Here is an 18648-nt window from a genome sequence, read left to right as displayed (position 1 = left end):
CAATTAATTTTTCTTAAAAAAGAATTGGAATTAAATACTTCCTAAATTGAGTTTTGCAACAATTAGTACAATTTAAGTCGGGGAAATAATGCTAATTTTTCTCGAAGGTTAATTTTTTCTGGGATATCGATGTATTTATTTGGGAGAGGTGAATTGGCAGAATTTTTTTTTATATACATTATAATATCGAAAAGAGATTTGCAAACATTTATATAAATAATTTATGTAAACATTTCTATAACTTCCAATTTGCGAATTTCTCTATTTTGCGATTTTTTTTCTTTGAAGAACTAGGAACATTTTGGAAATTTCTTCCTAAAATAACTTCCAAACAGCAAAGTGAATTTTCTATTTAACGAAATTTTCTTTGAAATCCACTTTCTCTGTTCCCTAAAATATTTCGGTACATTTCAAACTTGTTAATGCATTTTATGGGGGGGGGAATGACCTTGAATTGATTTTCGCTGTCCCCTTAACTTTTAGAGAAAGCAGTAAAATCCCTTTTTGTTTGCATTTCATACAGGAATCCATTTCCAAAAATCAATTTACGAGAAAGCGTAACAGAAATTTCTAAAGCATGGTACTATGATGTTACAGATCGTACTATTCGTAACAGTTATGCTACAGCTGAATTCAGCGCGGGGAATTTTGAAAGTGCGGAGGACGAGGATGACATTCCTTTCGAAGAACTTTTTAAAAAATGTGGGTACAGCTACGAGAGAACCACGAAATTAATGTTGATGTACTGATTAATGATTTTCTTTTTATTGATTCTGAAGCTGAAACCACAGAAACATTAATTGAATCGGATATTTTGGACAGTGTGAAAAATAAAAACAGTACAACAATAAATTGTCAGAAAGACGAAGAAGAGTGTAAATAGTACTTAAGAAAAATTAAATAACAAAAAAAAATGTGACGTCACGTAGAAACGTTGGACTGAAATAGAAGGTGTCACTGGTTCTATGTTACAGAACAATGTTCCGTGAACTATTGCTACCTATTTATTCATGACAAACCGGCTAATTCAAAAGCAAGGATTTTTAATTCCTATGTGTCGGAATGTTTGGTTCTAAAGAAAAAGCTGGACTAATTAAAAAGAATTAAGATTTATTGATGAGTTAATCTAATTACCCTAAGTTTAAAATTTTAAATATCTGTTTATTTCTGGCCCGAAGTACCTCGTATAATTTGCAAATGAACTACTTTCTCGTGTAATAATTACTTTGACTGGGACAATAATTTAAATAATGTTACGCATTGCTGGAAGCAAAAAAAAAAAAAAAAAAAAAAAAAAAAGAATTATGTTTAATGGACAATAATGTTTAATCGTTCAATAACGTTTTAAGAAAAACAATGTAAACTGGAGTAATCAATTCAAAAATACTTGCTTTTTGAAAATTAATTTAGGAATTCAACGAGCTTCATTAATGAAAACAGCAAATTCTTTTTAAACAATTTTAATTTATTGATCAGTAATGTTTTTATCCAAACAATGCGAACTAAAGTAATAAAATCAAAAATACTTACTTTTTGAAAATTAATTTAGGAATTTAGCTAGCTTCACAATTGAAAACAGCGAATTCTTTTTAAACAATTATAATTTGTCACTAATTATTCCATTTAATTTAAATTAGTTTAACTTCCTCCCCAGACTATTTTAAGTATCCAACAATGACATCCACAAAAATAGCGCCAAATTAAAGCGACTTGTCAAAGCAAGCATTCATCGAAATAATCAGCCGGCGCAATAATTCCTCAAGATGTCTACATTCTTCTCTTTTCACTCGATCCAATCGATAACTTTATCATCATCAGAAAAGTCATCCAAACAAAAGCGAGAATCGAATAAAAAGAACTTGCTCAAAAATGATTTCTGGGGAACTCAGCAAATTTAAAAGACGTTCCATCATGCCTTTGTGATAAACGTCAACAGCTTGTGAGGCCATTATGATCGAACGCTTTCCGACAAGACAATTGTTAATAAAGTAAGTACTCCACAGAATAGTTAACAGTCAAAATCTATGGGCATCATTGGTAAAAAATTATAACATTGTTTTGTTATATAAGTAGACAACTGGTTAAAATATAACTAAATTGATTCGTTAAAATTATTCCAAGTGATGGGCCTAAATCATTCTAGATGGAAAAGAACTGTTGCCACTCAATTAGCAAATGAAATTTAAATACAAAATAATTTGATTCAGCTAATCCACCGCCCCAGAGGTAAAGTGTTAAGTAAGATGTGTTATATAAGTAGACAACTGGTCAAAATATAACTAAATTGATTCGTTAAAATTATTCCAAGTGATGGGCCTAAATCATTCTAGGTAGAAAAGAACTGTTGCCACTCAACTAGAAAATGAAATTTCAATACAAAATAATTCGATTCAGCTAATCCACCGCCCCAGAGGTAAAGTGTTAAGTAAGATGTGTTATATAAGTAGACAACTGGTCAAAATATAACTAAATTGATTCGTTAAAATTATTCCAAGTGATGGGCCTAAATCATTCTAGGTAGAAAAGAACTGTTGCCACTCAACTAGAAAATGAAATTTAAATACAAAATAATTCGATTCAGCTAATCCACCGCCCCAGAGGTAAAGTGTTAAGTAAGATGTGTTATATAAGTAGACAACTGGTCAAAATATAACTAAATTGATTCGTTAAAATTATTCCAAGTGATGGGCCTAAATCATTCTAGGTAGAAAAGAACTGTTGCCACTCAACTAGAAAATGGAATTTAAATACAAAATAATTTGATTCAGCTAATCCACCGCCCCAGAGGTAAAGTAAGATGTGTTATATAAGTAGACAACTGGTCAAAATATAACCAAATTGATTCGTTAAAATAATTCCAAGTGATGGGCTTAAATCATTCTAGGTGGAAAAGAACTGTTGCCACTCAACTAGCAAATGAAATTTAAATACAAAATAATTTGATTCAGCTAATCCACCGCCCCAGAGGTAAGAAATAGAGATGGTCAAAAATTTTATTAGCTACCCCCGGCCGGGTATTATAACAATATAAGAATCGTATGTTTTTCTATCGAACAAATATTTTACAAGATATAGTTTGAATGGAATGTAATATGTTTAACTCAGTTTCAACAGGTGTTTTTATTAACTAGGATCTCAATCTTCGGTGATATCTTTATTCATTAAAGCAATAGAATAATTAATATGTCACATGTTAGAAAATATAAGACAACTTTGCAACTGTTGTCCAATATACTTGTATAAAATATTAAGTTTGCAAACCCGAATAACAAAAACAAAATATGCATTGCTCATTTGCTGAAAGCCAACTTACATGTACAAGTTGGTCCAAAGTGGCAGTTAAAGTTACAGAAACTCGAAGTTTTCCGACGGATACATCCATTTTCAGCGCATGCAAAAACTCTAAACAGTATTGAAACGATGCACGTACCATGAAGAATGCTACTATGATGTATCATTCTTCGTGTGTAATTCTTCTATATTTGTTGCTATGTATCATAACTTTCGACAGAATTAATGATTTAAGAAAAAAAGAAGTTAAAGGTAAAGTAAATTTCTAGCAATTTGCAATAACTTGTCATAATTGTTTTCTCGTTATCCATTTAAAACTTTATTTTAGAATAAAATCTCATGAAGTACAGCCAATTTTAGATGAAAACGATAATTTTACAAAAGTAGTGTTAGGTTTGTTGCCACCACCATAAAAAAAAATTGCCTTAAAGGAACTTAGATGAGAGAAATTAACGAAAATTTGGAAGCAAACGATAACAGCAATTACATTATTGCCACCGCAGTAGCGAAAAAAAAAGGAAAAAAAAAAAGAAAGAAATAAAAAGAAATAGTCTCTTTTTGCAGGTGGTAAAATGTCATGTCCAATTCATAAAAAAGATAAAAAAATAAATAAATAAAGGTAGAAATAAAACAAAATACAAAAAGAATAACAAAAAAAAGGAGCTATGAGGTGTGCCGCAGCAGCAAGAAAAGCAAGTGTAATAATCAAAAGGTGCAGCGAAAGTTATTAACGAGGAACATTCTAAACAAGAGTGAAGAAGGGAGATAAATAGACTTGTATTACTAAAAACTGCTCAAATTGTGAAGATTGTATTCATTCATTCATTTTTTTTTCTTCTTTTTTCTCCTATAATTTTCTTTTGCTGTTCCGACCTTGGTAGAAAAGCTACGTAATGATAAAAAGAGGAAGACAAAAATGGCTGCATGAAAAAATTCGACAACGCTTATCTAACTTTAAAACAAATAGAGAGAAATATTAAAATGAATTATTTTAGTTTAATTTTCCAAGAAAAAAAATATATTCTCGTCTTTTATACTATATGTTATAGACTGAATTGCTCTTTTTCGTATAATTTGTAATAAATTATAAATAGGAAAAATCAAGATCTATATTTATCACATTTCGCTATGATTTTTGTTTATTTGTAAATTTATTGACATGTTGTTTATATGATTGATATATTTATGTTAAAAGGTAATTATTTTCTAATTAAGTTTTTTTTTCATTAATTTTAATATTTTTTTTCTCTCCATAATGCGCAAAATCAATTTCAACAATAAAATTGTCACATTGCAGTAGTTATAGTTTTCCATAGTTCAATCTTAAATATATAGCAATAGAGTTTTCAAAATATACAGTACCTGTATACTTTGAAAACACTATTTTTTTAAACATGTACAGTCCCTGACCAAATTATTAGACGCATTATAAGATTCTATGAGATTCTATGTAAAATCTTAATTATCAGGTGATACTATACAGCATTGTTTTTACGTGGCTAAACCGGTTTGCATTTGTTTACGTTTGTGTATCCATTGGTAAACATTGTAATGCAATACGTAAAAATTAATACATATAGGAAGTATATGAAAAATCTCCTTAATAAAAATCCATTACATCTGTGCATAAATATAAAAGTATTGCATACAAACTCGTGCAAAACATGTCATTATTACAATATAATAATATAATATCTGACATAATATATATATTTATATAATATATCGTCTAATTTATCCAATCGCCGAATTCATATCATATATCGTCTAATTTATCCAATCGTCGAATTCATATCATATATCGTCTAATTTATCCAATCGTCGAATTCATATTATATATCGTCTAATTTATCCAATCGTCGAATTCATATTATATATCGTCTAATTTATCCAATCGTCGAATTCATATTATATATCGTCTGATTTATCCAATCGTCGAATTCATATTATATATCGTCTAATTTATCCAATCGCCGAATTCATATCATATATCGTCTAATTCATCCAATCGTCGAATTCATATTATATATCGTCTAATTTATCCAATCGTCGAATTCATATTATATATCGTCGAATTTATCCAATCGTCGAATTCATATTATATATCGTCCAATTTATCCAATCGTCGAATTCATATTATATATCGTCTAATTTATCCAATCATCGAATTCATATCATAAATCGTCTAATTTATCCAATCGTCGAATTCATATTATATATCGTCTAATTTATCCAATCGTCGAATTCATATTATATATCGTCTAATTTATCCAATCGTCGAATTCATATTATATATCGTCTAATTTATCCAATCGTCGAATTCATATTATATATCGTCTAATTTATCCAATCGTCGAATTCATATTATATATCGTCTAATTTATCCAATCGTCGAATTCATATTACATATCGTTTAATTTAACCCATTGATACTCGAACGTAAACAAGTTTCAGCAGCGTCAAAACAATAAAGCTGTATAGCATCACCTGATAATTAAGATTTTAAAATGAGATCGATGTTTTCTTGAAACTTCTGGACCTTGGATATCCGGAAATTTCCGGATAGCGGTTAGCGAAAAATCCGGATTTTTTCCGGAGCGCTATCATCTCTGAGTAGGTCTAAAAAACTTTTTTGCAACCGAAACATATTTTACTGTTAAAATGTAGGTAAAGAAATGGCACAAAATGGCTATTTTAAAAAAGTGAGAAAGGGAAGTTGAGGTGGTTGGGAGTGGGTAAAGTTTTACCCCCTTATGCTTTTCACTCACACTATGTACGAATTAACTGCTGCGTTTTGCAAGTAAAATGCATTTCGCTTCGTTTTTTTATTTTATTTTCCCTTCTCCAATTCCTTTCTTTCAGATCTGTTCTTCATTGTTTCGTGCCAGCTCTTCGAAAATTTAAATATAATTCATTAAGAGGAAAAAGAACAGATGCAAAACACGTATTCTGTAAAAATAATCATCTGATTCCCCCCCCCCTTTTTTTTCAATCGTTTATTTTTGTTTCGTTTCTCTCTTTTTTTTATTATTATATTATTTTTCTTTCTGTTTTTCATTTCTGCAAATCTACCAAACTTTTCCTATCTGTGTGTGTATAAAATTGAAGGAAAAGGAACATTTTTGCCTGTTGGATGGCAAAGCAAGGGAGGAAAAAAAAAAAGGTTTTTGAGTGTAGCACGCAAAAGGCTCGTCTTCAAATCGTATTTCTGATGCATCTTTTAGAGATTTTGTTTTACGGGTTATGCATTTTTTTTTAAATACATATATATTCTCGTATAGATGCAAGTTTTCCTTCAGTACTGGATGTTTTGGAGGTTTTTCTTAAGGGTGTGTTCTCTTCTGCGAGGATCTAAGTATGAAGTATTAAAAAATAAAATCAATTCATAGTAGAATAAACGGAACTTATTTTATGAAAATCACACTATTAGGAAGCTTTCATTATTATGATCTTAGCAAATTACACACTAAACTGACGGTTTAATACCGTTCTGTTAACAGGAAATACGAAATAGTTAGAGCTTTAAGTGTGAGACTAGATCGAACATTTTTATTAGCTTTTATATCCTACTATCATATCAATATTTTATTCAAAATGCAAAATTGAAGGCTATTGGGTTTTTATATTATCAGCCTGTATAAACCGTTAGTCGCACAGGGGAAAAAATTAAAAAAACTTAAATATATATATACTGATCCAATGCTTGATCCAGGAGTTCCCTTGTCTTCTGGATTGGGTTCAAATTTACAAGGCTACGGAGTTGAAGATTAGTAGTCATAAAACCAAAAATTGGGTCAGCTGTTCAACAACGGTTATATATAAAAAGAAAAATTTGAAAAAAATAATAATAAAAAGAACCGAAGAGATTACATTTATTAACACTGGACTGGGGCTATACGATCGCCCCTGCCCCTGAAGATGAATCCCTCATGTCGATTTAAAAAGAAAAAAGAATGTAATTGTGTTGAAGCATAATTTAAATAATTCTAGGGAATTGCATTTTAAACCATGTACCCAAAATTCAGACTAGTTAATAAACAACAAACAAACCTGGACCCACAAAATGTTGAGTAATATGGAATATAGATTGAACTCGGGAAAAGAAAAATTTTTCTTCGAAGCGTTTCAAAGATTCCTAAAGAATGAATTGAAACGTAATTTTTAATCCTAAAATGAGCAGAAGAGATTCTCACCTGTATGACACGCATATTAAGTCCCGTTTCCTGTGCTAATTGTTCTCTTATGTGCCTTGTCGGTTTGGGCGTTGCGGCGAAAGCAGCCTTCAATGTCTCCAGCTGTTTAGCCTTGATGGTGGTACGAGGACCTCTTCTTTTAGTCCCTCCTCCTGCTTCGTCATTCGAAGAAGGTCCAGCAACCAAACAATCGACGGGTTCTTCACTGTTGGGAGTGTTGTTGTGAGGACTATTAGCTCCTGAGCCACCGCTGACAACGATGCTCGAATCACCCTGAGGACTACCTAGGGACTCTTCTGGTGAATCGAGCGGTGAACTTGACACTGAAAAAACAAAAGTCTTTGTTTAACGTAATTTAATATTTTCGCTCATCAAACAGGTTTATAAATTTGTGCGTGAATCTACATCATTTATCTCTTTTAGTTTCAATTGATTCTTGATAAAAGAGGTTCGAAAATAACAGTTTAGGAAGAATAACAGTTTAGGTCTTTATTAGTTTAATTGAGCTAAAATAATGCATTTTGAGCATAAGTAAGATAATAATAATCGGTGTACAAATAAGTTCCTACCGTTCGCCACAAGATGGTACTACCAGATTGTAGAAATTGACTGGTGTTAAACGCTTAAATGTAAGTGTGTTCATCTGGTAGCAACATAACCTTTAAAGTATTGTGATTCCGTATTAACATTATACGTCATTGTTTGCGTGCAAAAATGTCAAGTTATGTGTCAAATAAGCGTCAATTGCGGGAACTTTTGATTTACTTTTTTAATTTAAAGAAATCTGCAGTTGAGGCGCATTGATTGCTTGGATAAGCATAGGGTGAGGCTGCTTTAAGTGAGAGAAGTTGTCGTCAGTGGTTTCAAAAGTCTTAAAGCGGTGAGTTTGACGTGGAAGACAAAGAACACAGTGGAAGGCCGAAATCGTACGAAGACAAGGAATTGGAAGAATTATTGGAAGAAGATTCATCCCAAACGCATTGAAAACTGGATCTTACATTACGCTCTCAGGGGATCGAGCGTTCGCCTTCCAATGAGGTGAATCGAGTTCGAATCTAACCAATGGCACGTCAATACGTATCTGCATCCGGCTTGCACCGACTACAGTGCTGACGTGAAATATCCTCAGTGGTAGACGGATCACGAGTTAGAGTCCCTTTGCCGCCAGGCTAATCTTGTGGTTCCCGTGGTCTTCTTCTCCACGTAACGCATATGCGGGTTAGTTCCAGGGGCCCCCACCAGGGGGGAAGGTGGGCGCCCACTTGAAGCTAGGGGGGGAATTTCTATACTAAATAAAACGAATAGTTTGGGGGGGATTTAGAATTTGCCCAAGAGCTTAGGGGGGATGGGGGCCACTGATTAGTTCCATCATAAAGTCCTCCATGAGGGCTAAATTTTTTCCACTACTTGATCCAGGAGTTCCCTTGTCTTCTGGATTGGGTTCAAAATGACAAGGCTACGAAGTTGAACATCAGAAGTCGTAAACCCACAAATTGGATCGGCTGTTCAACGACGGTTATAAAATAAAAAAGTGACTCAGCAAGTAATTTCACATCGTTTAAAATCATTGGGATTGATCCAAAACCAAGGAAACTGGGTTCCATGTGAACTGAAGCCAAGAGACATTGAACGTCGATTTTGCATGAAAATTGATTTGCTATTTCGAAACACTTCAATGGGAAGTCCTACCCCACCCACCGTATTCGCTAAACCTCCTCCCCCCCCGCAGATTATCACCTATTTCGGTATGTCTGAGCAGAAATTTACATAATTTGAAGAAACCAAGGAATGGCTCTATTCGTGGATATCTTTGAAAGATGAAGAATTCTTCCAACGTGTTATTCAAATGTTCCCAGAAAGATGGGAGAAAATAATGTCAAGTAATGGAGAATACTTTGAATAAAAAATAATTTACCGTTTTTTTTTTCACAATAAAATGTTAGTTTTTGAATGAAAACGGCAGAAATTTACATGCACTCCCAATACCACATTATCTTTATGTAATTCAGTTTTTCATTTTTAAATAAATAAAACCCTATCTGTGATTATTTAAAATTGTAAAATAACTTAGGTACAAAAGTGCAATAAATATCAGCACAAATACAATCGGTTTTTCAAATAATATTATCAATTAAAATATGTCAAATTAAAATAGTAATTATATTGTGTCTCAAATTAAGTTGAAGTTAAACTTTTATTCGATTTTATTCCGACTTAATTATTAAGCTAATTATTAAATTCTAGATCAGATAAAAATAATAAGCTTGGAATGAAGCATAAAACGAATAAATTATTAAAGGTTCTCAAAAACAAATGTTGGTTTAATTATTAAATTCTAGATCAGAAAGAAATAATAAGCTTGGAATGAAGCATAGAACGAATAAATTATAAAAGGCTTTTAAAAACAAATGTTGGTTTCATACTGTATTTTATTAACTCCAAAAAAACCATAATATTTATTTTTGAAATTATCTGAACAAATTAAAAATTATTAAATCTAATATTATAAATTAATTTCAAAAGTCCATTTAAGCATATGTAACTGTAGAATTCAGCATGGAATTACTGAACAAAATAATCAAATCGCATGTATCAGTTTAGAAAAATGAATAAAAAATTATTTTTAATTTAAAACATAAATATCTTTTCGGAAATAATGTTTTAGATATGATTTGACAAATCTTGTGTCTTGACTTCTAGTGGTGTCATTTAGTTCGATTTTGTGATTTTGCAACCTTTGTGCAATTTTTGATAGTAAAAAATACTTAAATTTTTTTATTAGTGGTACACAGCGTAACGAAAAATTTAGAAAGGGTACACAAAAGTCTAAGTTTGGGAAACACTGAATTAGAATATATACAATATAAATTCGACGATTGGATAAATTTAGCGATATATTATATAAATATATATTATTTATTATATTAGGGTATTATATTAGTATATTATAATAATTAGACCAAATGATTAGACGCACTGTAGTTTTTTTAATAATGACATGTGTTACACGAAATTATATGCAATAATTTTATATTTAAACATACATGTAATGGGTTTTTATTTAGAAGATTTTTTATATACTTCCTATTTGTATTTATTTTTAACGTATTGCATTACAGTGTTAACCAATTGATACGCGAACGTAAACAAGTGCAAACAGTCTCGTAAAAACAACTTACTTTTAACGTATAACTTTTCTTATTTTTAACGTATTGCATTACAGTGTTAACCAATTGATACGCGAACGTAAACAAGTGCAAACAGTCTCGTAAAAACAACTTACTTTTAACGTATTGCATTACAGTGTTAACCAATTGATACGCGAACGTAAACAAGTGCAAACAGTCTCGTAAAAACAACTTACTTTTAACGTATTGCATTACAGTGTTAACCAATTGATACGCGAACGTAAACAAGTGCAAACAGTCTCGTAAAAACAACTTACTTTTAACGTATAACTTTTCTTATTTTTAACGTATTGCATTACAGTGTTAACCAATTGATACGCGAACGTAAACAAGTGCAAACAGTCTCGTAAAAACAACTTACTTTTAACGTATTGCATTACAGTGTTAACCAATTGATACGCGAACGTAAACAAGTGCAAACAGTCTCGTAAAAACAACTTACTTTTAACGTATTGCATTACAGTGTTAACCAATTGATACGCGAACGTAAACAAGTGCAAACAGTCTCGTAAAAACAACTTACTTTTAACGTATAACTTTTCTTATTTTTAACGTATTGCATTACAGTGTTAACCAATTGATACGCGAACGTAAACAAGTGCAAACAGTCTCGTAAAAACAACTTACTTTTAACGTATAACTTTTCTTATTTTTAACGTATTGCATTACAGTGTTAACCAATTGATACGCGAACGTAAACAAGTGCAAACAGTCTCGTAAAAACAACTTACTTTTAACGTATAACTTTTCTTATTTTTAACGTATTGCATTACAGTGTTAACCAATTGATACGCGAACGTAAACAAGTGCAAACAGTCTCGTAAAAACAACTTACTTTTAACGTATAACTTTTCTTATTTTTAACGTATTGCATTACAGTGTTAACCAATTGATACGCGAACGTAAACAAGTGCAAACAGTCTCGTAAAAACAACTTACTTTTAACGTATAACTTTTCTTATTTTTAACGTATTGCATTACAGTGTTAACCAATTGATACGCGAACGTAAACAAGTGCAAACAGTCTCGTAAAAACAACTTACTTTTAACGTATAACTTTTCTTATTTTTAACGTATTGCATTACAGTGTTAACCAATTGATACGCGAACGTAAACAAGTGCAAACAGTCTCGTAAAAACAACTTACTTTTAACGTATTGCATTACAGTGTTAACCAATTGATACGCGAACGTAAACAAGTGCAAACAGTCTCGTAAAAACAACTTACTTTTAACGTATAACTTTTCTTATTTTTAACGTATTGCATTACAGTGTTAACCAATTGATACGCAAACGTACACAAGTGCAAACAGTCTCGTAAAAACAACTTACTTTTAACCTATAACTTTTCTTATTTTTAACGTATTGCATTACAGTGTTAACTAATTGATACGCGAACGTAAACAAGTGCAAACAGTCTCGTAAAAACAACTTACTTTTAACGTATAACTTTTCTTATTTTTAACGTATTGCATTACAGTGTTAACCAATTGATACGCAAACGTACACAAGTGCAAACAGTCTCGTAAAAACAACTTACTTTTAACCTATAACTTTTCTTATTTTTAACGTATTGCATTACAGTGTTAACTAATTGATACGCGAACGTAAACAAGTGCAAACAGTCTCGTAAAAACAACTTACTTTTAACGTATAACTTTTCTTATTTTTAACGCATTGCATTACAATTGATACACGAGCGTAAACAAGTGCAAACAGTCTCGTAAAAACAACAAAACTGTATAGTATATACTGATAATTAAGATCTTATTTGGAATCTTATAATGCTACTTATAATTTGGCCATCGACTGTACAATAGTGTACTATACAAGATTTCTTTTAAAATAATCACATTTCAAAAAACTCCCCAATGCAAATTACAACTCACAAGGGGGACGTCGAGAGTTTGTGGAACAAAACATATCGTCTGCTCTCGAGAGGTGTGAGAAGGTCGAGGGTTGAAACGTCATCTCATGATGATTTGCATACCGAATGAAGATCTGCCCCCCACCTGCAGCAGTCCATGTATAAAACATGAACATGACGTCACTCCATTTTTACGAGAGGACGGGAGTGATAATCTACTGAGGCTTTTCAATGAAGAGTAAAGGGGATTAATTCCCCTAGTTGAGAAATTTAAGAGGGGAAATTTTCCCTACTCTCGATACGGAAAGAGAAAACTTTTGTTCGAAACTTTTCTTAATCATCGAAAACAATACGGCGAGTTGCATTAATATCGAAATACCCATATATTTTGGGCTTCATATTTAATTCCTATCGATTTAGCTTTGGTGATAAGTTGAAAACGTAACATCAGTTTGTCATGGCTTTGGTATTAAATTATATAGTGATGTTAAATCAATTGTTTCTTTATCCAGTTCGGTTGATGACAAGACCGCAAACGACAATAAATTGCTTTTTTTTTTATTACCCTTTTGGGAAATAGTGTTCAAAAATGTATTTGATATACAGCCCATGTCCAAATTAATAGACGCACAATAAGATTCTATGTAAAATCTTAATTATCAGGTGATACTATACAGCTTTATTGTTTTTAGACTCCTGAAACCGGTTCACACCGGTTCTGAAACCGGTTCACACACCGGTGTTCGTGTATCAATTGGTTAACACTGTAATGCAATACGTTAAAAGTAAATAATTTTTTTTTTGTCGTATGCCTGTTTAGGCAGTCCCCACTGCCTAAACAGGCGCCATCAGAGGCGCCATCTATGAGCAGGAATTCGACTTCTGCCACGCCATTCACACAACCACAACCCGTTTATAGGGCGGGTCACATTCACACACAAAGGAGAAAGGACATAGAACACACACAGAGAGAGAAAGAAACAGCCATGCCTTGAGCGGGATTCGAACCCAGGACCTTTCTGATGCAAGGACAGTTCCCTACCCCCTACACAGGCCGGTAGGCATAAATACAAATAAGAAGTATATAAAAAAATCTCCTGAATAAAAGTCGATTACATATATGTTTAAATATAAAAGATAACGCATATAAACTCGTGCAAGACATGTCATTATTTAAACACTACAGTGCGTCTAATTATTTGGTCTAATTATTATAATATATTCACATAATACCTGATATAATAAATATTCTATTATTTATGTAATATATCGCCAAATTTAACCCATTGATACACGAACGTAAACAAGTGCAAACCGGTTTCAGTGGCGTAAAAACAATAAGTATCACCTGATAATTAAGATTTTACATAGAATCTTACAGTTCGTCTAATAATTTAGCCAGTGACTGTATATCTATAACAATAGTTTATCTTAACGATATATTATATGCTTAACGATATAAAGTCAATGTTCGATCATATAGGTTTTAGTTGATCGCTTTTAGTGAAAGTATTTCAATGTTCCACTTAAGTTGCAGAATAAAAAAAATAAAAACTCCCGATACTCAATAGAAAATTTCACAGAAACTGACTCTGTTAATTAATAAAATTCAGAAAACAATCTTTTGAAAAGTGTTTCACACGAGGGAAGGAAGATTGCGTTTTGATTGTTTTTTAAGACTCAACAATCCATAAACTTCCGTAATTGAGCAACTGCCACTACTTTTATCTCCAGGTAAATCACTTCTTTCAGAAATATAGAGCGATATAAGATACAAGCTTGTTACCACAACCAGTTTAGGCGCATTTCCGACTAAACAAATAATAATTTAATGTTTCTGATTTTTTTCCAATATTTTTCATTTTTATTTTTACGTGGTAAGTAAATACTACGTTATACACTTTCTGGAAAATTAGGTTTAACTTTGAACCATAATACGGCACATAACAAAGATTTGCCTGCAGCCATACATGTTTTCATTCTAACTGAACCGTAGTATTGTTCGATCAAATACGATAATGTGGTTTAACTTAGTACCCTATTAAAGACTGCAGATAATAGTGAACGATAATGTGGGTTGGCCGGCCAGGTGGCCGAGCGGTTAGCGTGCCTGACTGCGAAGTCATAGGCTGCGGGTTCGAATCCCGCTCTGGGCATGGATGCTTCTCTCTCTCTTTGTGCTGTCCTCTGTTGTGTGTATGATGTGTGAATGTGGCCCACCCTATAAAACGGGTTTGTGGCAGTGTGGCGTGGGCAATGTTGCTCGCCTCCGTGACTTTGGTTCACAGGTGCCCATTGGGTAACGCGAAATGAGCAACAATTCTGGCATAGTATAGGCAAAAATTCGAATTCAGTGCCTGCCATTGGAAAAAAAAAATAAATAAAATAAAATAAAAAGTGTGGGTTGTTTACGGATGAATAAAAAGTATTTTATGAACGAATGAAAATTTGAACAAGACATATAAATATATAGAGAGAAAGTGAGAACTAATAGTCATGTTCTTTATTTAATTTATCTAACACAGCGAATATAAAATAATTAAATATTTAAATGTGCGCAATAAACTATTTTTTTTTCCGTTCAAATAGAGAAGTTGAGTAAGTTAGAAATAAGTTAAAAATAAGTTAGATATTATCACTGATGTTATTTTTAAACTATGTAAAAAAAACTGAATCGCTTATAGTAAAATTTAAAACAATGACTAACGCTTAACTCATCAGAAAATTCCATTTCGTTTTTTGCTCATTCCTATTTAATGAATGAATTAATATTTGAAAAAAACTGTTTTAACATCAAGTGTCATTCACTAAGCTTTGTTTTTCGAACAACTCCTTACTCTCGTCCTCAGGTTTACCGACAACTGTAACGTTTTGATACGTTTTTCACCATATCTTTGCGTGTTTTACAGAGATTTCTTACTGAAAAATCAACTCACCTCATATTTAAAGTATCAGACAACCAACTTCAACTGCCCGTCCTACTCTCAAATTTATGTTCTCTTGTCAATGTAACTTTTTTTTTATAATTAAATCGTTCAGTCAAAATGTGCCTTAAAACAAAGTGATTAATCAATATAATTTTTGTTCCATTCTTTTTTAGTTTTTTGAGTTTTTTTCTTCTTTTCTTTTTGTGAAAAGAAGAAGAAGAGGAGCTACGATCGATTCTATAAGTTGATCTACCATCCATTGGCTGTCGCGGAATAGGAAGAAACCTTGGGGCGGCGAGGGAAAATAGATGGGGCGCTGAGGGGCAGGTGTTTTTTTGACAGAGAGTAATATCGGTTCCAAAATACCTTCATTATTTCTCACGCGCGATTGACGAAAAGCGTTGGGCGGAGGAGGGATCGATTCTTGCGATCTCAAGAATAGAAAACGTTTCGAGTTGATTTTCAGGTGTTGAATACCATGAGTGTAAATTAAATTGGATATTTCTCTCATAAAAAAAGGTTTTAAAAAAATCCATTTAAATGGTGTGTAATGAACTATATAGATTTATTTTAAAGTATTCTGTAATTGTTGGATGGTTATAGAGGTAAATTAAATGGGATATTTTTCTCGTAAAATAGGTTTAAAAAAAACAATCCGTTTAAATGGTGTGTAATGAATTACATATATTCATTTAAAAGAATTCTGTAATTGTTGGATGGTTATAGAGGTAAATTAAATGGGATATTTTTCTTATAAGAAAGGTTTAAAAAACAATGCAATAGAATGGTGTGTAATGAATTACATATATTCATTTAAAAGCATTCTGTAATTGTTGGATGGTTATAGAGATAAATTAAATGGGATATTTTTCTTATAAGAAAGGTTTAAAAAACAATCCATTCATATGGTGTGTAATGAATTATATAGAATTTATTTTAAATCATTCTGTAATTGTTGGATGGTTATAGAGGTAAATTAAATGGGATATTTTTCTCGTAAAATAGGTTTTAAAAAAACAATCCATTTAAATGGTGTGTAATGAACTATATATATTTATTTTAAAGTATTCTGTCATTGTTGGATGGTTATAGAGGTAAACTAAATGGGATATTTTTCTTATAAGAAAGGTTCAAAAAACAATGCAATAGAATGGTGTGTAATGAATTACATATATTCATTTAAAAGCATTCTGTAATTGTTGGATGGTTATAGAGATAAATTAAATGGGATATTTTTCTCATTAAAGAGGTTTTAAAAACAATCAATTCATATGGTGTGTAATGAATTATATAGAATTTATTTTAAATCATTCTGTTATTGTTGGATGATAATAGAGCTAAATTAAATGGGATATTTTAAATAAAAGAAATAAGTGATATAATTTTTGAGCTCATATCTGCTATATTTTATAAGATATTAATTCTGATGAGTTTGAAGTGAAAATTTGTTTTAGTTACTTAGAGATGTATTGTTAAAAAAGGTGATGCGGTCGCTAGATTTATAATGATCTCGCTTTCCTGGTAGTCCTGATTTGGCCTCTTTATACCTGATTATTACTGTTTGTTCTTGTTGCAAACCACGCAAAATCATACGTTAGTGTTAGCATATTGTTCGAGCAGCGAGATTAAGTTCATTTTACAAATTATTTTGGTTTAAATTTCAAAGTGGTATAGGGTTCCTGTCTAAATTATTAGCCGCACTATAAGATTCTAAGTAAAATCTTAACTATCAGGGGATACTATGCAGCTTTATTGTTTTTGCACTCGTTTACGTTCGTGTATCAAGTGGTTAACAGTTTAATGCAATACGTTAAAAATAAATACAAATAGGAAGTATCTAAAATATCTCCCGCATAAAATCCCATCACGTGTATGTTTAAATATAAAAGTATTGCCTATAAACTCTTGCGAAACATGTAATTATTAAAAAAAAAACTACAGTGCGTCTAATTATTTGGTCTAATTATTAACATTTTAATAATATAATACCTGATATAATAAATATTTTATATTTATATAATATATCGTCGAATTTACCCAATCGTCTGAATTACATTATATATCGTCGAATTTACCCAATCGTCTGATTTACATTATATATCGTCGAATTTACCCAATCGTCTGATTTACATTATATATCGTCTCATTTACCCAATCGTCTGATTTACATTATATATCGTCTCATTTACCCAATCGTCTGATTTACATTATAAATCGTCGAATTTACCCAATCGTCTGATTTACGTTATATATCGTCGAATTTACCCAATCGTCTGATTTACATTATGTATCGTCGAATTTACCCAGTCGTCTGATTTACATTATATATCGTCGAATTTACCCAGTCGTCTGATTTACATTATATATCGTCGAATTTACCCAATCGTCTGATTTACATTATATATCGTCTCACTTAACCCATTGATACACGAAGTTAAACCAGTGCAAACCGTCTCGTAAAAACAATAAAGCTGTATAGTGTATCACCTGATAATTAAGATTTTACATAGAATCTTACAGTGCGTCTAATAATTTGGACAGTAAATGTATTGTTAACAAGGTAAGGATAGTGATTGATGACAATTCTTTTTTTCAAATGACGATTCTTACGTCTTGAAATGACAGATCTTCAAATGACGATTCTTATAATGATTCCTCTTTTAAACACAAATAATGAATCAGGTATCAAATGCACATATACTCAAGAGAGTCTCAAAACACAATGATTACGTTGTGAGCAAAATGGCTTCAAAATCTTGGACCGGAAACAGTAACCCGGAAATTGAGACAGTAAAAAGCTTGCAGCGGAGCATTTATACAGTCAAACCCCGCTATGGTGAATCATCAAAGGACCGTAATTTCAGTTCACTGTGACCGGGAGTTCACAATATCCGTACTGCAAACTATTTTTTCCGAGTTACTTCTTATCATTACACAATATTTAAATAAATGACCCATATAAAGAAATACAAAATTATGAAGAAAAAAAACAATATTTAGTAACAAAAATTGTGTCAACTTTCAATTTTTATGACTTTTCGTCTTGCGTACCAAAAATTTAGGAATGGGAAACTAAGATAGAAGAAGCAAACAAGAAAAAAAAAATGCTTATGGCGACATTGCACTTAATAGATGGTTTTAAAAATCGGTATATGCATTTCATGTAGAAATTTCAAAATGAC

General features: G+C 31.6%; 1 protein-coding gene across 3 annotated transcripts in view; it reads right to left on the bottom strand.

The window, feature by feature from the left end:
* Nucleotides 1–18648, bottom strand: part of LOC107449459 (uncharacterized) — a 156492-nt gene that overhangs the window by 44359 nt on the left and 93485 nt on the right. For all 3 annotated transcript variants that reach the window (XM_087169515.1, XM_087169513.1, XM_087169514.1), the window contains exon 15: nt 7485–7807. In XM_087169515.1, coding sequence (XP_087025641.1) covers nt 7485–7807 — 323 coding nt within the window. The remainder of the gene's footprint in view (nt 1–7484; nt 7808–18648) is intronic.

Source organism: Parasteatoda tepidariorum, chromosome 8, assembly GCF_982258835.1.
Source record: "Parasteatoda tepidariorum strain Cologne lab strain chromosome 8, Ptep-v5.0, whole genome shotgun sequence".
Lineage (NCBI taxonomy): Eukaryota > Metazoa > Arthropoda > Arachnida > Araneae > Theridiidae > Parasteatoda > Parasteatoda tepidariorum.
This window is presented reverse-complemented; position numbering and strand designations above follow the sequence as displayed.